This window comes from Vipera ursinii, assembly GCF_947247035.1.
Source record: "Vipera ursinii genome assembly, chromosome: 3".
Taxonomy (NCBI): Eukaryota; Metazoa; Chordata; class Lepidosauria; order Squamata; family Viperidae; genus Vipera; species Vipera ursinii.
Window position 1 is genome coordinate 179,353,668 of NC_139516.1, and position 26,231 is coordinate 179,379,898.

A 26,231-nucleotide genomic window follows, 5' to 3' on the forward strand; every position below is an offset into this window, starting at 1 on the left:
TAAATAAATTATTATTCTTACTTTATTTTTAAAGAGCAGATAATTTTAGAAATTGTTTCTACAAAAATTGAACTACTGTAAATTCTGAAAATGAAAGTTATACACTGAATTTTAAAAAGCTTTAAGATTCTGTTACTAAAATAAAAGTAAACTCCAAAGTTCTAGATAATTTCAAATTGTCCTTTTCTGAGTGAAGTACAGGTAGTCCTTGACTTACACCCGTTCATTTAGTAACCTTTCAAAGTTACAATGACCCTGAAAAAAGTGACTTATGACTATTTTTCACACTTACAACAGTTGCAGCATCCCCTTGTGATCAAAATTCAGGCACTTGGCAATTGACTCATATTTATGACAGTTGCAGTGTTGCAGGGTCACATGATTTACTTTTGCAACCTTCTGACCAGCAAAGTTAATGGAGAAACCAGATTCACTTAACAACCATGTTACTAACTTAATACTTGCTTAACACCTGACTTAACAACTGTATCACCTAGCAAAAGAAATTTGGGACTCAATTGAGGTCGTAAGTTGAAGACTACCCATATTTGCTTTATAATCTTTTTAAAAAGGTAGCTCTGGCACCCTTTCATAATGGAAAGTGAGATAAGGAGAGCTATTCCATTAGCACACATTATCAACTTTTTCAGGTATTTCCTCTCCCTTTAAGCAGCTGATCATTATGTAAGAACTACTATTACATTGATAAAGGAGAATATTTATAGCTGAGGGTTGAAATGAGAGATCCTTGGTGCTCTCAGAGCTTAGTTGGGCTCACTGATAATATACCTAGTGTTGGTAATGTAATGTCTAAAAGAAAAAACCAAGCTCAGAAAACACCAAGAACTCTCACTACTACTACTACTAGTTATAGGCATAGAATGACTTATACATTCTCAAATATGTGTCAAACTAAAAGGAAATACATAATAGTAAGTGTCGAAGATAATGAAGGAAAAAGAATAACGATTGCTATAAGACTATCAACATAGCAAGTTTGTACATAAAACCAGTATAAATGAGAACATTTTAAAATATGCCCATGATTTATTTTTGAGTGATAGTACAACTTGTTTAACCTGTATGTGAAGATTGCATCTATTACATGTTATTGGAAGAATATTTTTTACTGCATCCTTATAAAAAGGAAATACAACAAAAATAAATACAAAAACATACATAATATTTAGTTAGTTACAGTAAGTGTGCTTTGGAAGGTGTTGTATTTTGATTGTGAATTCTAGAAGTGACAGTGAGCAAAATCCGGGAAATTCAATTAGGTTTTATGCTGGGCATGAAATGTGTAGATCAGGTATTTACTGTTCAAGTACAACATTCAGAAATGTACAAAGGTCATGCCCAGCCTGGCTAAGTGTAGCGGGAGAGGGAACAAGCCAAAGTGGCGCAGTGCAGGATTTGCCATTAGAGTCCTCAGGACGAGACAAAGGCCCACAAAGGAAGGAAGGAAGGAATGGAGGGAGGGAGGGAGGGACAATGGAAGGGAGGAAAGGAAGAAAGGGTTTCACCTCTCTTCACGCCCCCCCAGACATTGACTTCACTTGTCAAGTTGCAAAAAGTGATTACCTGACCCTGGAACACTGTGACCGTCATAAGTATGAATCAGTTGCCAAGCATCCAAATGTAAATCACATAACCCTGGGGATGTTGCAACAGTCATAAGTGTGAAAAATTGTCATGTCACTTTTTAAAATGCCATTGTAACTTTGAACAGTCACTAAGCAAACTGTTGTAAGTTGAGGACTATGTGTACTTTATCACTTTTTTTTGGTCATCAAGTTTTTGATACATTGCTAGGTGACTGGTGATACTCAAATATTGGGATATCCTAAAAGTGGTATAATCTGTGAAAAGGTTGAAAATCCTTGTACTAGAGTAAATAGGCTTTAATTATGGAATGTTTTGAATAACATATGACCTGAAAGTTGATAGGCAAAAGCAGTGATGAGGTATGTAATAGAAATGAAGGAAGTGTAAGAATAAAATGGTTCAATGTAAAATAAAAAGTAAGTATGATTTATGTATGTTGGTGGTTTATATTTGGATAAATCTATAAGGTACTTGTGGCAACATTAGAGGTGTGGATTAAATATAAAAGTGAATGATTCATACGAAGAAAATACACTGAAGTGGTTTGATCACAGAGAAACTAGATAAAGATCAAATCAAAATGGCAAGCAAGAGTAAGTGGGTCAAGAAGAAAAGCTGTAGTTACTGATATTGATGTGATCTTGAAAAAGACAGGCGAACTTTTAAAGAACAAAAGGCAATTTAGGAAATGGGATAAAGATCACAGTGGAAGCAAATAGGTTTTGTAAGGATATTAATATATGGGAAAATATATCAAATAATGTTGGGTAAATTATATACTGCTCAAAAAAATAAAGGGAACACAAGATAAGACATCCTACTATTAAATACAGTACATTGTGTTGTTTAAGTGTTCCCTTTATTTTTTTGAGCAGTATATTTAGCTATAATTCCTTTTATCCAATGCAGACATGTCAAACTCACGACATCAAGTGACGTCGCACGACGTATCGGGAGAGTTTTGCCACTGCCAGCAATGGGGTGGGTGCGGCTTCCCTGTGGCGCATCTGGCCCACCCGCCGGCAGTTTGACACTCCTGATCTAATGCTTGCCTTTAATTTTTTTGGCTTGTTATATCTTGCTCATTACTATGCTATGCATGAGTAAGAAAAAGATTAGGCGTGTAAACACTTCAAAAATAATCAGAAAACTTCAGACCTCATCCAACCAAACCACTTCCCTGGCATTAATTAAAGCAACCTAATTACTTCTACTGCTCATTAAGTTAAAGCAACTCCTAATGTAATGGTATTTTCTTTATGGTTTGCATGGAAGCCTTAAAGAAGTTGAGTTACTTCATTGAATGGCAGGGAGATGCTATCCTCGTGCTTGCAAGACATCCAAAACACTTGTTTTCACAATCCTACTACACTTTCCATTGCATATTATTTTTGTGCCATATTTTTTAAGATTATAAACAATGGGCAGGAAGTCAATGTTCATTCTTTCAGGAAAGGTACATTGAGACTTCAATGAAAACCAAGAAAAATATTTCAAATAACTTCACCTCTCATATTTACCTGCTGCGAACCATTGAATCCAGTAGAATTTGTAAGTGAATTATTTCCAGCATATATTCCAGATGATGTTGTGAAACTGCTTCCTGAAATAAAACATTGAGGAGAAAGTACATAAATCTTTAGTATAACTACATTCAGTCAGATTAAAACATGCTGAACAGGGATCTACGACACATTTTGAATTTAAAATGCTCTTTTTCAAGATTGAAGAATAATCTCAAGATTAACATAGTGGTTCCAATCTTAATGGAAGTGTTGCAGTGCTGTTTTGACAACTCCATTTTGTGCTCAACATATTAGCCCTATTTGAACTCAAAATACCAGTTGCAAATCAGAAACAGAACTGTTCAAAGCTCAGAATAGTAAGGTGAGGACAATCTGTTCTGACCTCAAGACAAAAAAATAAAGTTTAAATTACTTTGAATTCAAAATATAGTGCATATTCCTAATATTTAGTTCAACATTCTGTTTCCATAGTGGCTAACCAAGGACATTCAAGAACAGGACATAAATGGAAAAGCATCCCTTTCTTGCTTTTCCCACAGCTGGTAGTCAAATGACAGAAGTCTCTCTCTCTCTCTCTCTCTCTCTGTAGTATGTATATGACATGCTTTTGACTTAAAACAGTAATTTAAGAAAAAGAATGTGATTAGTCTGATTGGGTACATATTGGATATAATATGAAAAGATTGTGTCAATCTCACATGTAAAAATAGTTACAAACTATGTTAAAATTAATTTCTGTTGATCCTGGAAGAAACTAGGTATCCAGAGTTTTAAGTTTAAGCAGTTTAACATCACTACGTATACCTTCTTGTTATAGAATGAGAAAGTTAGCTGAAGGCAAACCTATGTCGTGTCTAATAGAGGCACAGAAAATTATAAATTATTTTAGTGTTATTGACTATATAGCCTTGGGCAGCACTTTTCTCTTTCTTGAGAAATTACTGTTTCTCCTGATACACAAAGCATTATTACAAGTACATGGCATTTCAAGTAGAAAGGCCACTGACTAAAAGGGTCTGGATACTGCAATTCACTGTCAACTTTGTTTCCCAAATGGACAGATGGCCCTCTTGTTTTAATGTCTTTATCAACAAAGCTGTACTTTCTTTTAAGCCCAAAAACTAATTTGAACATATGGATAGTTAGAAAGAAAACATGTAGAGGATGGATTTTAAAAAAAGAAAATTTAAATAAAGAAAAAAGCTGTAAGTGATAAAAATATTGTATATACAGAAAAGATGCACTAAATAATTCTTTAACTGTCTTATTCATTTGATAATCTTGTCAGATGGAATTATGAAAAGAAAGAATTTAGTGGAATGATGATCAAGAATTTAGTGGAATGATGATCAAAATTACCAGATGATCCATACATATATAGATCCCCCAATACTGTATTCTTGACACATATTAATAAACCTGACTACAACTAACCAACATATATGCTTATTTAATATATTCATAATATGTGGAATTATATAGCAATGTAAAACATAGCTACATATGAAACTAAGTAAAATGAGTATTTCTAATAGTATTTGTTGCATCTTGATTAAGTTTTTTCTTGGGCTGGTTAATGACTGCAGTAGAGTTTTTTCAGATTAATTTTTTGAGAATATGCTTAATGGAGTCTTTGCAATAATTATATTCTAAAGGACTATCAGCATGAAATAGGTCAAAAAATGAAAAATCATTTTATTTTGACTAGTGTAAGCCCCATTCACTTTATTTTTTCCAAAACACTGAAAAACTCTGGAAGTGGCAAGATAATCTCAGTATTGTTTCTAGGGATTCAGAGATCAGGAGTTAACCTACCATGGAGCAGCTTTGCACTGACTGACTTCAGGGACTATTCCACTTTTTCCCCCTGTAACCTTCAAACATCCCATGCATTCACACATCTCTTTGGTGGCAAGAAGTATGAGTTTCACCCTCATCTGCAAATGATGGATCTCATTATTGGTGCTACTATATTACAGTATATGATACACCTTTATAGAGCAACTGAAATTACTTTTACAATGCATTGTTACAGATGCCCTTATCTTTATCTATTCCTACATAATCACTTTTCTTTAAGCTCAATTGGATTTGCTCTGAGGTTAAAATTTAAAGAATTACATCTTAAGCACTGTATGTATACTTTCTCAAGATTCATCAATTAACAATAATTTTAAAATGCATATTAATTAGTAAATGCATTTCAGTATATTTCACAAAATCATTAATGAATGCATGAAGCAACCCATGTCTCATTTAGGCTTCATTAGTGTGAAAGAGAAAATATTAATATCCAAGCATTGCTACAATATCTACGCAATTATTAAAATAACTGTCAAATACTTCTTGATTAAAATTCCTTTAACTATTAATACTTTTGGAACTGTGCAATGGTCCACCACATATTCATAACCTTAAAAATGCAAAAAAGCCAATGATAACTAGTACTGCATCTAGACTAGCATATTATAAAGAATGGCTTTTTAATGTTATAGCTATTACTGATTGCTATAGAGAATGAGTAAGACTCACAAACTGAAAGAAATAGAAAAAGGATTTCTGAAATCTGCATCCAGGCCACTAGAGTAGAAATTTTTTCATGTTTGCCACATCTTATCAAGGTTTATCATCACATAAAGGTTTATTACTCTTCCATTAGTTACTAAGAGCCTACAAAAATAGTAACTACTGTATTCGAAAATACAAAATCTTTATTGTAACATTAAACATTATACAGCTTTGAAAACCAAAGATATGTTTTAGAAATGAAATATGCTCAGTTGCTGGCACCTGAAAGACGCAGAGACTATCATCATTTATATGCAAAGAGATTTTTGCTCATTGCTTCCATAAAAAAATATCCCAGTAGTTTATATTATTTTGTAAAAGTAAAAAGTTGAGGTTTGAAGTTGATATTTAACTTTACTGCACCAAAGGAAGTCGGAAGTCATTGTCTTTTTTTCTCCCTTACTTCACTTCTCTACTCCCTTCTCCCTTCCATATCTTTTCTGCTATTTACTTTTGTATTTTCATTGCATCGTATATTATAAACTAATAAAACTTTACATTAAAAAATATACCACTAGTTATATGTTTGTTACACACACCTTGGACTATACAAATATCTATGATTAAGGTCCAAAATATATGAAACAAAAATCAGCACTTGTGTTTTAAGGCAAAACTCCCATGGACAGGCAGCATTATAATGTATAATTAATTTCTGTTTGTATTTTTCCCATTTTTAAAGTACTTATGACAACCTATCTGTTTTCATAGTGTCATCCCCATAATGTACGCATAAATAATACGTATATATTTGGAGTTGTTTCTAAAACACCATGCAAGCAGTATTACATGTAGCTTTCAATGTGGTATATATAGTTTCTTTTAACAGTAGTCAAATGCAACAATTATTTAGGCATATAGTGGAATATATGTCTTCCTGTATAATAACATACACATACCTTTTAAGTCTTTAATGAATAAGCAGACAACTTATTATTTTGGTAACATTAACATAAACAATGAGAAACATAATTATCCATGGGGGGGTTGGAGTAAATGGCCTACAAGGTCCCTTCCAACTCTGTTATTCTAAGACATATGACAAAAGTCATATGACAAATCATGATAGAAGCTATAACCATGACTTTTGACATGCCTTTGATGTTTAGGTCTCCAAACTACCCACATTATGCTCTACAGCTAGTCCCCCGACTTATAATTTTTTATTTAACAATGATTCAAATTTAAAACAGCCTCAAAAAAGGGACTTATAACCAATCCTTAAAGTTGTGAATGGGGCATCACGCCCATGTTCCTATGATCGCAGTTTTAGCATTTGGTAACCAGCCCGCCTTTATGACAGTTTTATCATTTTGCGGCTATGTGATCGCAAATTATGACCTTCCCAGTTGGCTTTCAACAAGGAAAGTCAAATGGGGAAGCAGAATTTACTTAATGATGCACTATTCACTTAATTATCATTATCATTTGCTTAACAACCAAGTGATCCGCTTAACAACAATAAAAATGGTTGTAAAAATTGGGTCTGGTCATGTTGTGACTCACTTAATGATATTGCTTATTGATCAAATTTCCAGTTCCATTTGTAGTTCAAACTTGATGGCTACCTGTACATGCTAATATGTTTGACTCTCTCTATTAGTTTCCATGTTAATTATTTTAATTATAAATTCCTATGTCTGGGATCAACTATTAAGATTCACATTTTATGTATTACATAAACTTGGTACAAAATTAATAATAACTATAATAACATAAAAATGATAAAGAACACAAACCACAGGGATTCATCATTAGATTGCACTAAAATATTATGAGTTTCTTTTACACAAAGCTTTAATAAAATGGTTAAAGTCAAAATTTATCAAAATAAACATGAAACTAAACCTGGATTTTCTACCTCAGGGGTCCCCAACACCTGAGCCGTGGTCCATTACTGGGCTGTGGCCTATTTGGAATCAGGCTGCATGAGTAGCTGGCTGGAGCGGCTCAACTCCCACCGCCCCAGACCTGCCGCCACACCACAAAAGTTGGGGGCCACTGGTCTACCTGATAATTTTAAAGGCAAGAATATTAACTTGTCAGTGTTACATTAGAATTTAAATTTTGGGTTTGTTTTGTATTGATGACTGACATAAATTGATCATTTCCTGTTGCAGAGTAACATGATATCATCTAGTAACCATAGGACAAGGATTAACAGATTTATCAGACTAGGATTAATTTCTGGGTGAGGCCTACTGAATTCATTACTTACTTACTATAAATGTCACACTGCAGCAACTTACCAATATTTATGATTGTCTTATTTGTTTCAATTAAGCTTGCTTCCTAAATATATAATTTAAAATTGCAAGCCAATGAATGGATATCAATACCCTAATAACTTTCCAGAAATTATTAACAACCCAGTTTTTCTCCAGGTTTGGGGAAAGGATGGCTGAAAAGCCTCATAGTTTTTATTCTTTTGCAATTATAATAATAACAATAACAATAATAAAGTTGAAAAGGACCTTGGAGGTCATCTAGTCCAACTCCCTGCTCAGGCAGAAAATCCTATACCATTTCAGACAAATGACTGTCCAGTCTCTTCTGAGACTGTGTTCTAATTGCTTTTGAGGATTTTGCCATGTTGTTTTTCTTTTCCTTTTATCTGCGTGGTACCCCAAATCACTAATAATTCGGATGGCCTCTAAATCAAATAACTAAATAAAAATAAAACTAGTGTGTTTGTATATATTTATCCATGGGAGTTTATAGACTTTCCTAATCTTAAAATGATGTGCATGCATGTGAATATGCCCACTTAGAACTGTCAAAGAGAAACACAGTTTACCAAGTGTTTCATTCATGTAAATGTGTCACATACCTCTTTTGAATGACTGACACTGATCTATAATTATAATTCTATAATTCTTTAGCCCTCATATAAATACCTTTCTGTTCTCCTAGCTAGTAATCATTCTGAATAGACATTATAAGACTTGTGATCTGTAAAGCACCAGTGTTGTGTGGGCTGACATGTTTTAAATAATAAAAAGTTATATATCTTTGAAAATGTTTGCTAGTTATTCAAATTGTATTTAGCATTCACAAGGGATAAAAAACTTCATATATTAAGAATAAAAACAGTACGACACATTCATTAGTACCTGCACTTTTACTCTCAGTCATGTTGTTATTTAGCAAACATAGAATAACTATATGATAAAGTCATTGTACCCAACAAGATTAAAGTGGCAATTGTATATCAGAGATTAAATATATAGTTTAACCTTAATACTTGATTATCATGTTCAGCATTCAAATTTACTATTATTTCAGAAAGTATTAATCTTGCTTTCCAGCAAAGGATTCTGTATGTTTTCTAAAAGGTAAGCTAGACCTCATTAATATGTTAAAGTTTCTGTCCTTCATCACAATTGTGTAAGTGTTGAACTTGACTCTCTTTAAAATTATAGATTTATGTTTCTTTCCATTTGTCATTTCAAAAGAGTACTATTTTAAAAAAATACTGGCATAAATATATACAGTTTATTAGAAAAAATGTACACTATTGAAGTTAATAACATTTAATCAATAACATTTTATACTTAAACAAATTCCAAAGCTGTCTTCCAACATTAACTAGATTGTACTGACAAGTTCATTTGAGAGATTATTTTAAATTTTTAGATAATAAGCCCATACTTATGAATACAACTGTCTCAAACTTAGATTTATATTCTTTAATTTTTTTCCACATTATTGTATTTTATTGTGATGGAGAAATAGACTTTAAGAAACATTTTTGAACCTGTTGATATTGCAAAATCACTAAAACTGGTGGCTTGAATGAAAAATGCTTATTTACAAACTGTATTCAGATATTCAGACACAAGAACAATGAACTGGCAATAAGCCCTGTCCGCCTAAGTACAATTTATATATGTACAGATGGTGGAGCAGTCAAAAACACATCTAAAAATGTTTATGTTTTTGATTTCCAGACAGTAAAAAACCTGTACTGTCACTGTTTCTGCTCAGATGGAGGCTAGAATATTTATAATCCACAAGTCCTTTAGAGGTATTTTCATCGTAAATATCTATGTTGTATTCATATAACAGTTTATGCAATGTATGCATAGTCAGGGCTTATGTGGAATGACCTTATTTCTGAATACCAAAATGCAAAATATATAAATGTACAACTGTCATCAACTGGTTCACTGAATGAAGTCCTGAATTTAATGAATCAAAACTATATGTTAAAACCAAATGAATTCTAATCATTTATACCGACCTTGCATCTGGTAACTGTATGGAGCTTGTCCTGGTTGAGGAGTGCTAAAGCTTGCACTGTAGCTCAGAAAGCCTGTCTGACCAGGTGACTGTGTTTGTGTCAATCCACCTTCTGTCTTGATGCCTGCCCACAATGCACCTAAATCAGTTAGTGATAGCAAAGCTATTTGTTCATTTTCAACACTTAGAGGGCATTAATAAATCACATGATGATCCATGTATTAAACCACAATTCATCATCTATTTTGAAGAATTTAACCACTGTAATTTAAATACTTAACCTACAGAAATCTAATATTATCAATTTAGGATTTCTTGATTAACAAATCCTAGATTATATTATGTACAGTGCAATTCTATGAATGTTTACTAAGAAGCAACTTCAATTGAGTTCAGTGGGGCTAGTCTGAAAAATGATCACAGAGTTTCAACATAAAATATTACATTTATGCCCTTTAGATTTGGTGGGTTTAATTGTTGGGTAAATAGAAAATAAGGGCCTTGTGAATACAGATCTTACTCAAAAGTTTCTCTATATATAGAGAAACATAATGGACGACATGAAGTAGCAATAACAAAGCATCGTTTTAGTTTAAAGTATCTGATGAACTTTTTTCTCTCTCATTCCAACTGATATGAAGTCATCTATATATTTTTTCTGGGTGTTTCCTATTAAACACTTTATGATTAGAAACTGATAAACCCCAAGTAGTAGTAAAAAAGAAGAAAGATGAAAGATATGTGGTTCTAAATTGAAGCTCATAATAAGGGATTTATCTTGAATTAAAACTGATTTTCCTAAAACTTAAATATTATAAGAATGATCTATTTTTGCCCTACTAACAGAAATAAATTCAACATTTTGATTTAGTCAATGAACTTTAGTATGATTAACTTATAGATTAATTAAACAATGTTTTTATTTATCAGTTGCTAGGACCAATGTATACACATTTAAGTTTTATGCAGTTAGCATGGCTTCTAACACCAAATTATGACAAAAGAGCCATTTAATAGCCAAGATCGTGGCATCCGGCCCTCTCAATTCCTGGCAAATAGTTGGGGAAGAAATGGAGGTAATGACAGTTTTTATTTTCCTGGGCTCCAAGATCACTGCATACAGGGACTGCAGCCAAGAAATTAAAAGACGCTTGCTCCTGGGGAGGAAAGCCATGGCAAATCTAGACAGCACACTAAAAAGCAGAGACATCACCTTGCTAACAAAAGTGCGTATAGTCAAGGCTATGGACTTCCCAGTTGCAATCTATGGCTGTGAAAGTTGGACCATAAGAAAGGCTGCGTGCCAAAGAATTGAGGTCTTTGAACTGTGGTGCTGGAGAAGACTCCTGTGAGTCCCTTGGACTGCAAGGCATTCAAACTGGTCAGTCCTAGAGGAGATCAACCCTGACTGCTCTTTAGAAGGCCAAATCCTGAAGCTGAAACTCAACTGGCCACCTAATGAGAAAAAAGGACTCACTAGAGAAGAGCCTAATGCTGGGAAAGATTGAAGGCAATAGAAGAAGTGGACAACAGAGAATGAGGTGAGGCGTGAGCTTAAATGGACTCTAGAAGATGGTAGAGGACAGGAAGGCCTGGAGGAACATTGTCCATGGGGTCATGATGGGTCAGACACGGCTTCGAAACTAACAAGAACAAATTGTCTTTTTCAGCACGGAATGGACTTAAGAATACATGTCCATTGTGGCTGTGCCAGGATTCAACAATAATTGGGATTATATGCTTCAAAACCATCTCTACTGTTCATTAAAGCAACACATACTTTCTTAACTTTACAGTCTTTTCTTCAGATTTTTCAGGAACAGATTAAAATAAACCAAATAGGGTTTAAATACTTACTAAAAATAAAATTCATATCCTATCCCAAAAATGTTTACCTTATTAAATTAAAAAAATATTTGCAAATATAGAGGTGCGCTCTAGAGAAACTTTTTTCTCCAGCATAACAATATACTTTTTAAAAAAAAATCCTATTTAGCAGAGTCAGTCTAAAGATGTCTTAAGTTGTCTTTAGTTAGATTATCAAACAACTAGTCATAATATTTGACTATTCTTTTCCAATTTTAGGGACTGCAAGAAAAATCTGTACTGGAAAGTAGTTACGCATTCTTGAGACTTCTTGGAAATGCTTCATGAACTTTTGTGTATTGCAGCCTTGTACATGACTTTCACTTGGTGGTTGGTTTCCATACCACAAGTCATTGTATTATATTTCAAAAACAATCTATTTGGAGTAAATAAATATAATGGCTTGACATACAGAGGAAGCTCATCAAGTGGATCATGCCAATTTTGTTTCAAGCTATATATGAGCTATTTTTGTGTTATGAATAGGCCTGAAAGCTAAGACCTTCTTCAATGCTAATCATCTTCTCCTTGAGGTTTATTGAAAAAGGAAAGCTGACATTATGGAAATATTACATACAGTACTGGTGTAAATTTTTATTTGATCCTGTTAGTCTATGGTATGGCTTTATTTTAAAAGAGTTTTCTAATATTTTACTCCCTTCTCTATCTTTAGAAGAAAAAAATATAAATGATATTATTAAATTTTGGTAATGATAGTAATGAGAATTATGAGGATCTACACATGCATATTGAACCCTAATATAAATAAAATGAAGGTCCATTAAATATGTGGAAACAAGGATATAAAGAAAAAATACTGTGGAAACATCGAAGATCAGAATACTATAGACTTAAATCATCTCTATTAACTTTCCCCATTTAGCAATACTATATTACATAATGGGGGAATGGAAAGAATCCATTCAAAAATGGACCACACTAAGGTACTCCAAAGTAGGCTGATATGTACGTAATTAAAATTTAAGAGTGGTTACTGTTAATTTTGTGATAATTATAACATTTTAAAGCACTTTTCTGCTCATCCAAGCCTTTTAGCCTCTTGGTTTAAATGTATGTTTTTATATAGGGATATAAGTGCTGATTGCTTTTTTGCTATTTTATATTAATTTAATTAACTTTATGTTTGAATCTAATCTTTTTAAACATTTTTACCTAGACTCATAGTAAAATTTATATATTGCAAAACTGATCAAATGACCAAATAAGAAAATTATCAATAGATTTACACTGATCTTATTTTGTATTAAAATGTATATTAAAATAACCCCACTTTTATTTGTTTGACTATTGTACTGTATATAATTTGTTTTCATCCAAAAGTAATATATCTATAACCATTGGTGATATTTATTATCCAAGTTATTTATGTGACTCAGCAGTCTTTCAATATATTTAGGTCATAGATCAATCCCAATTAATTGAGATAAGTAATGATGCTTAAACAAAGCTGTTAAAGCCTGTGCCACTATTGGTGGTCAGCTACAAAGAAAATTTGCAGTTCAAGATTAACTAGGAAAAATCTGTTTTGCATTTATTACATTTTAAAATCTTAAAATCTTTCTATCGTTTTAAAAAAGAAATCTGAATTTTAGTAAGCTATTTAGAAAAGAGGTAGCAACTTGGTACAGGAATGTATAATAATAATAATAATAATAATAATAATAATAATAATAATAATAATAATAATAATAATAATAATAATAATAATAAAGTTGGAAGGGACCTTGGAGGTCATCTAATTCAATCCCCTGCTCAGGAAGGAAACCCTATACCATTTCAGAAAAATGGCTGTCCAGTCTCTTCTTAAAAACTTCCATTGTTGGAGCATTTACCGCTTCTGGAGGCAGGTTGTTCCACTGGTTAATTGTTCTAACTGTCAGGAAGTTTCTCCTTAGTTCTAGGTTGCTTCTCTCCTTGATTAGTTTCCATCTGTTGCTTCTTGTCCTGCCTTCAAGATGCTTTGGAAAATAGCTTGACTCCCTCTTCTTTGTGGCAGCCCCTGAGATATTGGAACACTGCTATCATGTCCCCCCTCATCCTTCTCTTCATTAAACTAGACATACCCAATTCCAGCAACCATTCCTTATATGTTTTAGCCTCCAGTCCCCTAATCATCTTTGTTGCTCTTCTCTGTACTCTTTCTAGAGTCTCAACATCTTTTTTACATTGTGGTGACCAAAACTGGATGCAGTATTCCAAGTGTGGCCTTACCAAGGCATTGTAAAGTGGTATTAATACTTCATGTGATCTTGATTCTATCCCTCTGTTAATGCAGCCTAACACTTGTTGGCTTTTTTGGCAGCTGCAGCACACTGCTGGCTCGTATTTAAGTGACTGTCCACTAGGACTCCGAGATTCCTCTCACAGTTACTGCTATTGAGCAAGGTACCCTCTATACTATACTTGTACATTTGGTTTTTCTTGCCTAAATGTAGAAACTTACTTTTTTCACCATTGAAATATACATTATACTTTGTAAGTTCTATTATTGCATATTACTGATGTTTTTGCATTGAGTGTGGCTTTTGTTCACCCTTTAGCACAGCCTTGGCTGTAGCAGATTATAAATTCACAACTAACCAAATAGAATTAGGGTTGTATAAACCAGAAAGGTTGTATAAACCTTTCAGAAAATGTTAAAGCAGCTACATCTTTTGATAGGTTTGCACAACTGGGATGTCATATGCTACCTACGTATGTCTATATATGCAAAAAGGTCTGGCATCTACTTCCTAGAAAAAGATGCAGCTGCTTTAACAATTCAGAAATACATGTATTTGCACCTGTTTCTTCCAAATAACTTCTTTTCGAACAATGTACACAGCTTTAGTGATTACTTCAATTTAGCACCATAACTTGATTCAATGTATAGATTTTAAATACTCAAGCCTAACTAAACTATTTTTAAAGTTTTACAGTTATATTTTTAATGTCAAGTTCTTTTTGCACTTTTAAAATAATATTTACAAATTCTGTCAGCTGCTTAAATAACATTCTTGCTTATCCCTCTGTAATAGGGATACCTATTGCCATTTTCCAGTTTCACTCACCATATGATGGGATTCCATAGTGTTGACCAGGCTGTGGGTATGCTGAATAAGTAGAAGCTTGTTGCATTCCGGTGGTAAACTGTGTCTGCCCATATGCTGCCATAGTTTGCGAAGAAGGGGTTGGGAGAATATGTGGGTATGGTCTGCTGTTACATGGAAAATGATAGAAAATAGGAAAAAAATCTTTGCATTAAAATAGCAGAATGATACATTGGTAAAAGTACAATCTAAACATTTTAGTGAAATATGCAAGTATATTAATATAGTTCTATAACTAAAGATTTATTTTGTTATTTTGAAGTTTATTTTTTTGCAATAGGAAACTGATTTTAACTACAATTTAACAGATGGAGTCAATCACAGCAATAAAAAGCTGGGTATAACTTTTCTTTGTCAATTTAAAGTAAAGATATCTTACTTGGAAGGATATAGCTGAGGTGAAGAAAACTGGTGAGTTTGTCTTGGGCTGAAGCCACTGCTGCCAATTGCTATAGGGAAGTGGGGGGAAAAGCACATGGAAGTGTAAGCAAATACACAGAACATATCTAATCTAAATATTATTTTTGTTAGAGAACTTTAGACATTTAATTAAACTAATATCAAGTAGTAATTTATTAAGCTAGCATGACAACTCCTGTATCTTAATTACAAATTACATTTTTTCAATTGCTCCTAAGGGATCATTCATAATTTTTACCTCCTGTCATACCTGGCTCTATTTAATTAATGTTGAAGTTACTTTTTTTCTTTCAATTTCACTCTTAATACTCTACATTTTATACGAGTGATATTTTAATCAGAAGCTAATTATTTTTAAACTAACACTCTGTCTTCCTTTTTCTCTCTCACATGCTAAAAACCTAGAGCTGAAGTTAAACACTTATTCATGTAAATGAATGATATCTTTAAAATCTTCACTTCAACAAATTTATACAACTCAGGATGTTCTTTATATCACTGCAGATTTTTAATCCATTGCTATCTAAACCAAAACTGAGTATTTTTCACCTAAGGGCCATGTTTGTTGTGTTTAACCTTCAGATGGATCATAGAACTCATCAGTCAGGGTTCTCGTTCAAAGCACAATTGACTAGGGTCAAATTACTTTATTTTAGGCACATTATATGAGACTCAGTTCTCTATCAAATCTTTAATGCTGTGAAAGTATAGAAAAGAAGATGGCAATCAGTAGCAGGATAGATGCAATCAATTATCTCAGCAATGAGTGCACCTCTGGAAAACCCGAAGGGCTAGGCTGGAGACACATTATCCTGGTGAAGGTCCATCTATGTATTTACTGACACCAGCTTGAAGGTACATACTCAAATTTTCTTTGAATCATAAATTGACAGCACTGTTTTTTATATGGACAGATTGGCACACAGTGCAGAAATTCTTATAAAGGACTGGACAGCAACAAAATTAATACAATTTTTAAAAAGAGCAATTCAGTTATGAGTGTAGCAACATTTTCAGTTTCCTACATATTCTACCTAGCTTTTGAGATAGCAAGAGAGTGGATGAATTAATTTCCCAAGCAGGATCACTATTCATACATTTGCTAACAAAGAACTAATGAATTAGAATTGGAAGCCTAGCAAACAGCATCTGAGATTTTCCACTTCTATTGCACACTATTTGACAGTAGCCTCCGAGGGTTACAATGGATCTTTTCAATAACATGTAAAGATCTGAACATGTGTCTAGTCTACACATTTTCTATTGAAAGATATGCAGAATATCAAGAAGCTAAACATGGTATCTTGAAAGAAAGTTCAGTGCTGACAGAATCTTAAAATGTAAGAATATTCCGGTTGAAAAGATATAAACAGTATGTTTTCAGAATAAGATGGTTTAGTCCCCCGAAAATATGCAGAAGCAAAGACTACACAAGCTGCTTGGTTGTCACCCATGAAATTAACAAGAAGAAGTCATTCACTGTAATATCTGGAGCTCAACTATTTTATTCTTTATTCTATGAATATCAAAAGGTTCAGGAAAACTATTTCCATATTATGAACTGAATTAGACTGGCAGGTGATTACTTCACAGTTTTTACCATGGGAGATTCAGAGTTAAGCTGCTCCTACTGTACTATGGATAAACAAATGCTTATGAGAAGTTCTTAAGTGAGATAAGCAAATGATACTACCTTACCTCACCAGCCACTGGTGTTAAGAAACATAAAGCTTTTCATACTAGACCTAATCTATATTAAAAATAATGGTCATTAACATATTTATCTTCTATAATTTTATCTAATATCTGTTTAGGGCTGTCCATGTTGGTGAAACTTATTACATGTTCTAGAATGAGATTCCAGAGTTTAGCTATATACTTCATTATGTAAAAACAAATCATGTTATTTGTTCTGAAAATATTATGAGAAAGGGCAATGTCCTACATGTCCTTTCTTGTACTCTCTTTGCCTCTAATTCTATTCTGCAACTTTTCTGGTTCTGTGTTAATCTTTTTCAGTTGCAATGGTTAGTGTATCAGTATGATTTAAAACTATTATGAAACTGGCAGATTTATTTTTTATTCTTTTCCTAATGATCCCCAGTAATAAATCTGTTTTTATAGCAATCACCCCATGGAATATTTACAACCTCCAAGCTCTTTTCCTAGCCAATTAATATAGATCCCAAGAAAGAAATATATATATTTTTACACACACACACACACACACACACACACTCCACAGCCTGGAGTTTGATCCTGACTGGCTCAAGGATGATTTAGACTTCCATCCTTCAAGGTTGGTAAAGTGAGAATCCTGATTGTTGGGGACTGTATGCTAACTCTGTAAACTTCTCAGTGCTGTAACGCACTATGGAGTGGAATATAAGTCTAAGGATTATTGCTACTGCTACATAAACTTCTGCTATGGAAACAACTTGTTAAATAAGTATCAAATCCATTATTTGTTTTATTTATGAGTCAGACATTTAGATATGGTGAAAATATTTTTTTTCTTACCTGATCCTGAGAAATTCTCTAAAGACCTGTCTGTTGTTGTAGTAGCAATTTCACTGCTGCTCATTGGCTCTGTTTTAACTAAAAAAACCACAAATAACATGTGTTCTATATACCCTATTATTTGTGCACAAAACCATGCATACATGCAAAACACGTACATACTGTAAGCACTCAGTGGGATCACATACAAAAATGCAACACATCACAAACCACAACAAGTACATTTATAGAATACAGAATCAAGAAATGCTTAAGTTAAAAGTAAGTAAATAATTCATTAATAATTAGTTAAATGATACATTTTTTTCCAGAGAAATATCAAAAGTGATGAACATGGAAGATAGTCAATATTCTCAAATCTGAACAATATTAATGGATCAATCCAGTTGTATAATTTTATTTTTTCATCCTTTTAATATCTTTGTCATGTTTTTACAATACTGAACATATATTATATTGTAATTAGAAACCAGACTACTTTAATTCTTTACATGCTGCAGCTTCTTCTTATATGCTTCACTTGCTGAATACAAGCAATTTCAGACCTTTGGTCCACTCAATATTATGTACATTGGTCAACAGGTGGTTTTAAGGATTTCAAGCAGGAACCTTCCCTATTCTATGAGGTTATGGAAGAAGTTAAAATTTAGGATCTTCAAGAGGCAAAGCATCTGCTTTATTCCTGGTTTAACACTTGCCCTAATTGTGGTGTAGCTTCTGCAGTCTATTTTATTGTGAGGAGACATTTATTTAATTAAAACTAAAATTCATTAAAAATAGTCGTTCTCATTATCTTACATTAAAACTGTTGCATATATAAAGAAAATATACAAAAAAGCCAATTGGATGGTTAATACAGGATGTGTTATCAATGTGGAATAGAATGAATCAGTATAAAGGTAAGAATATCTAAAGATACCTTTTTAAAAAGAAAAGCTGTAGCTACTTTCTCTGTACATAAGAAGTGTAACTATAGTTACATTTCCCTCTTTTTGAGTTACTAAAGTATATATTGGGCTTTCCCTTAGAATGAAATCTCATATTTCTATTGGCTGGGTCAGAAAGTATTCAATCTTGAGGAATTGTTTTTATAGTTTTATTGACTGTCAAGGACCCAAATGCTTATGGAAACTGACAAACGAAGCCAGTCAGCATAAGAATTTAACTTTTTTCTGAAGAGTTTTCCTGCCTCACATTGTAGAATATGATAACAGTGCTTCAGGCTTCAAGCACCAAATATCATGAAGGCAAATTGAAAAAAAAATCAAACTCAATTAAAGAAATACAATATAAATTTATACATTATTGCTTTTTAAAGATTTTTTAGCATACAGAAGCATTAAGAAACAGAGAAAAATTGTTTTGCTGCACATAACAGTTGCTACAATTAAAAGTGTATGATACAGGAGTAAGAGCTTGGAAGAATTTTCTAAAGTTTGGCAGCAAAGTGACATATTCTCAAAGTAGTCTCAAGAGTGAAAACAGAAAGATATTTTAAGTCATTTCAACATGCATTCTTTACTCTAAAGAAAAATATGCTTTGGAATGCAGCAAATGTGTATAAAAACCACTTTACCACATTTAAAAAAACTCCACTATTTGAGCAAATGGAAACCTTATTCAATCACTGCAGGAATTTTGCCTAGCTTTGACTATATTTTTCCTATATTGCCAATTATTCCTCTTTCCAAATCTAACATGATCTTCCAATATTATATTTCCCTTATCTTAATTTTATCCCTTTTATCCTGATCTTGTTACAACGATTACTACATCACATACTTACCAACATACACAGAAACAAACATTTGATAAAGATCAAACTATGCTTTATGATAATTATATATTCAACAGTTCTCTTAAGCAAAAAGGACCTAAATCAGACCCGGTCAGAGCAAATACACTGCAGACATAATTTCCTCCATAATGAGATACTTTAATAAAAAATAAAATGCTCCCTTCCCCTCCTCCAACTGTCAGGCATAATTTTTGCTTGTTTTTAAAATAAATGTATGGGCCTAATCTAAATCTAGATTCTCATATACAAGAGGTGCATAAAAATGGAAGTCAAATGAAGATTGGGCACATGCTACACAATGATGTAATACATAGTTAAGCACCAAGATAGCAACCAGATGTCTTTAAAGCAGGTGTGTGGGTGAATTCTGTATGTAGCCACCTAAAAAGTTATGCAAGTTATTTTATGAAAAAAGAAAACTGAATCCTAAGCCACGCCTGTTGGATTTATTTCATAATACAGAATTCTGTAAATGTATTAAAATATATAGCATTTGTTTTGAGTTACTCATGCTTACAAAATGTACAGCTACCTCCTTCTGAGTGCTAATATGTAATGTAATGACAACATTGAGGCCCTTCCTTCCCTCCGTCCCTTCCGCAATCTCCCGCGCATATGCCTCTATTCTTTCCTTCTCTCCTCCCAATATTAACAGATTTACTTATAGATGCACAGCAAACAATGAAGAACCTAGCAAGCAAAAATAGCTATTTTAGAGCTGAATGAGTAAAAATTATTTAATATCATGAAGTTCACAAGTGAGTACTGCAAAATAGCACATATAGTGCCACAATGTTTTCCGATGCTATGCTATGCTATGTTTTTGTTTGTTCTCTCTTTTTTATAATTTTATAAAGTTAAAAAGAAATGAAATTCTTACATATAATTGTCAAATCCATACCTCTTTACTAAAAAACATATTTGATTAGTAATTTTCTCTGAACATTCACTTTGAAACAAATGTACTGATTACAAAGTAATCTCTACAAAAAACAACAGAATACTAACAGGAACAGTTTTGAGCCATAAATAGAAAGCTATTGTTGAAATAAAAGGTCTAGAATAAAAATACAATTAATAAAAGAACATTTAAAAATTGATTTGCACCAATTTCAGATTTTACTCTAAACAGATTATAAATTTTAATATAAATTTAAGTTAAAACCCTCAATCCTTTTAAAAACATGACCCTTCTCTTTATAAAATATACAAGATTTTATAGAAAAAAATTGATTTATTTGAATGTCTAAATATTTAACTATGCTATTTGTCATTTATTTATTTTCATAAAAATATTCAATATTTATGATTCTGTCAAACAAACATGGACTTTTATGTTTCAATTGTCTATACAAAAATGACAAGTTCTCATTTAAAATATTTTGACACTTAGTCATACAATAATCTAATTGTCAACGCTGCTAACACTTGAATACACACTGGCAGCCTGTCCCCCTCCCCTTGTTCCTTCCTGGGCAAGGAGGGGGCAAGGAAGGAAGGGACAAAGAAGGAGGGAAGGAAGGAAGGAACAATAGAAGGGAGGGAGGGAAGGAAGGAAGGGACAAAGGGAAGGAAGGTAGGTAGGAAGGAAGGAAAGGAAAATGAGAGGGAGGGAGGGAGAGACAATGGAAGGGAGGGAGGGAAGGAGGAAGGGACAAAGAGGGAGGGAAGGAAGGAAGGAAGGGACAATGGGAGGGAGATGGAGGAAAGGAAGGTGCCCATGCCTGTCCACCCTCCTCCACCAGACCCACGGATCTCCCCACATCCCTGCCCGCACCCCCCATAGGCACCTGCAACTTGAGTGATGAGCTGGCCATGCCTCCCTGACCATTGACTTCGCTTGTCAAAAAGTTGCAAAAGGTGATCACATGACCCTGGGACACTGTGACCGTCATAATTATAAATCAGTTGCCAAGCATCCAAATGTAAATCACATGACCCTGGGGATGCTGCAACAGTGATAAGTGTGAAAAATTGTCTTTTTTTCCAGTGCCCTTGTAACTTTAAACAGTCACTAAGTGAATTTGTTGTAAGTCGAGGACTACCTGTACTTTATCATTTATTTTTTTTGGTCATCAAGTTTTTGGCACCTTGCTGGACAACTGGTGGTACTCGGATATTGCCTTATCCTAAAAGTGATACAATGGGTGAAAAGGTTGAAAAGCCCTGCCTTACCCTATCTCTTTAAATCATTAACTACTAACAATGGGAAGAATGAACAGAAACATCTTTTCAGTACCAACTATTTTACCTACATACAGACAAGAAGACATTAAAAATAGCAGCAGTGAAGTGATTCCCCCAAGGTACTATTACAATTCTCAGAGGACAGCACAATAGGGCTGTCTCTTTTTTTGCTTTTAATTCTTGACTGAGGATATACATATGCATTAAATGCACTGCTTGAATGATAAAAAGCTTTACATCCATATTTTAATCTTCTGATCAGCTCTAAAGTGAAGGTAAATTCTATGGAGGGGCAAATTCTCTCCATAATATTTAATATTTAATTAATTATTTTTTAAAAATCCTACAAGCCACATTTAAAACTAATAAACTCTAAAATTGTATGAAGACAGCAGTAGTATCCAGACAGAAGACAGAACAGTTAACCGAAAGTCCTGGAATAGATACTTCTATGGCCAGTATTGATATTCATAAGGGTTAGTTAGCATCAACTATGTTTGAACAGAAACAGAATTTTATAACCACAGCAGTAAAAACAATTTAATCAAGATTTGGATTACAATTTGAAGGAATAGGAAATTACCCTTTAATTATGATGTGAAATGTATCTGTACATACACACACATGCACAGAAGATTTAAATAGTATTAAAAATATATTCTGGTGGCATAGTATCTGATAAGCAGATTGCATCCCTTGTCTATTAATATGACATGCAAAGGTCATCAAAATAACTAAATTATATTTCTAAATTTAAGATCAATCCAAAACAATGTATTATGGAGTATCCCCAGATGACTCTTCATAAAAAGTATTGAATGTATCCAGACTGAAATATAGATTGTTACGATGTCTGTTTCACTATGTGAATATCACATTTGTTTTATTTTGGTGGCACTAGTAAATTTGTTTCTGTTTCAGAATGAATTATTCATCATTTTAAACTAACAGATAAGAGCAAATATTTCTTTAATCAATTTAATTTGTTAAATATTTAGAATATTGTTATATTTTAAATATATAGAAAACAAAATGTATGAATATTAATAAAAATAAGGATTTTTTATGGAATCAGCTGAAGCTTAGTGAAGCTGAAAAATTAAGTCAGCTTTGAAATCAGAGTCAGGGAGAACTGAAGTTCTTGCTTTTGCCATTAAACAGCTACACGTAGTCTAAAATCATTTAATCCTTCCTAAGATTAACATTTTTATTAGTGTAAAAACAAAAGAATCTTGTATCACAGAATTTATTACTTTTATTAAAGATAAAGTTGGTCTTTCATCACTTTAAAAGTAACATATCTGACATGGAACAACTCAAGTTACTTATCTGCTATATACTTAATGCATTAAAATCCTGCAAATTATAGAATAAAATTTCAATAATTTCAGAGGAGGGGATAAAAATAATGCTCTAGTATCAGGATCTTATCATTTATAGTCTTATAGTTTTGAATTAGGGAGCACATTTAAAGCAGATGGCTTTAAATTCCAGAGAGAAACAGTAAGTAGGCAATACCTATTGTAAGTATGCAATATTTTTTCTTATCAAAACTTATGAATCCTGGCAGAAGACTGTCACTGAATCATATTAGCTATGTAGGTAAATCTATTTATCTATATTCCCTCCCTCCCTCTGTCCCTTCCTCCTTCCATCCCTCTACTGAAAAGTTTTAAGAAATTTTTCCAAATTTTGGTTTACTTTAAGGCATAAGGTATACCTTTAACTATAATATGTTATTATATTTCTGCAGTTAGGGTTTTGAATAGGACCAGAGTCACCTGATTTTAATATTACTTGATTTGTGTAGGGCAAAGACTATGTAATATTTTCACAGAGATGTAGATGATAATTGAATGATACGTCAAAGAGTAATGTTAGCAAAATCTGGACAATGGAATGAAGTAGGACAGCACAAATACATAAAATATATTAAACAGTGCAATGTGGTAGCTAAGGTGTTGGATTAGGAGTACTGAAACATAGGCCATCCTGAGCCATGGAAACTCATTGGGCGATCTGAGGTCATTCAGTCTCATTCTCAACTCAATCTTCTTCATAGGATTATTATAATTAGGATAAAATAAAGGATTATTTCCATGTACAGTATGTAATTCTGAACTCTCAGAGAAAATGCATCACCAACAACAAATAGCAATAGGTTACAAACCAGACAGACCCAAATGGATACTAAGCTTTAACATTTTGACTCAAATACAAAATACTCAATAAAACCTGCATATTGGTTTCATCAGTCAACATTGTTTATGTTAAAATCTATTATTCAAACTATTATAACTAAGTAATATCTGTTTCACACATAACTACAGTTTTACTTATAATCATCTATAAATAATTATTTTCATTTCTTATTTTTCCATTTTCTCTTTTCTTCTCCTCAACAACCTCTCATGCTTGATCCATCCAAAGCTTCGGATATAATAAACTCGTTATTATTTATAATGATATGAAGTTACTGGTTACAGCTTGCTAGTACATCTAGCACTTTGTAAATTATTTTTTATTTCCTGAATTAATTAATAAATAAATAAGGGTAACCAATTTTCAAAAAAGTCACATTCAGCAATTTTGGTTTGGTCTACTATTAGAAAATTGGTATACTTTCCAATTATTGTTTGCATTTTAAGGATATAATTCTGAAAAGTTTTGTTGATGGTTGTATTGCCACAATGTCATTAGTACTGTGCTTCATCTATATATACACAGCTGCAACTTATTTTCTAGGAATTCTTCTATAAAAATATTATAGCAGAGTATAAGTGTCATAAAATAGACTTTTATTTATTCATATTATCAAGGTGATTTAATTATGGATATGAATAATATGACCAAATATGTAATTGCATTTTTAATTTCAGCAGATGGTTCTGCACTAGACAACTGGCAACAAGAGGAGATAATAAACTATATATCCATATATAGAAAAAATAACTTCAAAAGTCTACATTCATCAATAAAACAAATATTAATATTCCCATTTCTAAAATATGCAACAAAGTACAGCCCCATGTACCTTTAGTCAAGAACTCAAAATGCATTTCTTGCTTATAATAAAACTGCTCACCCAGGTTCAAAGTGGACCACAACAGCTTAAGGTTAACATACACTTTAAATAATTATTGCTAATGTTTAATAGCAGAGTACTTTGGTATTCAGTGTAAGAAAGGTGGAAAATGAAAAAAAATAGTACAATGCATTATTTGCTCCACTTCCAATTGCACTATAGGTCTTCTAGGCAACTCTCTCTTTTCAAGTGTTTGGGAAATAGAGTGAACTGCTGTTTCATCTATAGAAACTGCCCATATAGCTTTTATAACCTTATACAATAAACTTAAACCAGAATGTTATTGTTCTAAAACTGCTACTTTTCTCCATTAACAAACTTCTTACCAAAAGGCTGTTTCTGCATAACCATTCATTACATATTTTCTCCATAAAAATCACCCACACAGGCACATTACATATTTTTGGATTGAAGTCCAAAATTACCTAGTTGCTTCAGATAATTTGCTTTAAAGCAAAACCTCTCTTCTGAAATTTGCTCTTCTGTAAACAGCACCTGTTTATCCATAATGCTGGACTTTTGGGGTACTGTACTTGCCTTGTAAAAGACATCTACTTCCAATGTAAGACAGTGTATGGTATTTCTAAGAATGATGCTACATAAGCAGGTGCACAATAAAAAAAATAATACCAACGCTATGGTGCAAATGCAACATTTAAATCACTAAATATTACAACTGATACAATAGCACATACAATAATCATTTTTGTTACAATAATCCAAAATCAGTGTCTCATTTGAACAAGTTTGCCTTTGAAGAAAATTGATACACTCTAGAGGGTAAAACAAATCTTTAGTGTGCTTCTCCTTTCATAACACTGCAAGTGGAGTCTGCTATGATCCTCAAATACTTTTACATTATAAGTTTAGACTCAAAATGCAGGGTGCATAATCCCGACTGTACTTAGGGTAACCTACCAGGCATACCTCTCATACCAACTTCTGCACTGAAACTCTAACTATTTAAGTAGTTAAAGTTTTCTATACCAACCATAATATCACTCGGTATACAGAAAATTGCACTTGAATAATCTTTCTTGTGAGGAACCTAAGTATCTCTGCCAATTTTTAATTAAGCTTTAGTTTTCTATAATACATCCTGGGAAAATATATGAGAAGGAAAAATATACAAGTAATAAACCAAAGTTATAAATCTTTTCTTGCTATAAGTTCAAGGAGCGTAGATCTGTTGTACAATAAATTCTCAGTAATTAAAGCGTAAATGAGCTTCAATTACTTCAGGTTAAAACTTACAAATATGTAAATGCATAAAATGCTATCTTACACATAAGTAGTACTGA

General features: G+C 32.7%; 1 protein-coding gene across 1 annotated transcript in view; it reads right to left on the minus strand.

Annotated features, from left to right (window-relative positions):
• Positions 1 to 26,231, minus strand: part of EYA1 (EYA transcriptional coactivator and phosphatase 1) — an 84,404-nt gene that overhangs the window by 49,259 nt on the left and 8,914 nt on the right. Inside the window, exons 5-9 of the mRNA XM_083359380.1 lie at positions 17,861 to 17,938; positions 15,300 to 15,369; positions 14,882 to 15,027; positions 9,946 to 10,083; positions 3,129 to 3,211 (exon numbers count right to left, since the gene is read on the minus strand). Coding sequence (XP_083215506.1) covers positions 3,129 to 3,211; positions 9,946 to 10,083; positions 14,882 to 15,027; positions 15,300 to 15,369; positions 17,861 to 17,938 — 515 coding nt within the window. The remainder of the gene's footprint in view (positions 1 to 3,128; positions 3,212 to 9,945; positions 10,084 to 14,881; positions 15,028 to 15,299; positions 15,370 to 17,860; positions 17,939 to 26,231) is intronic.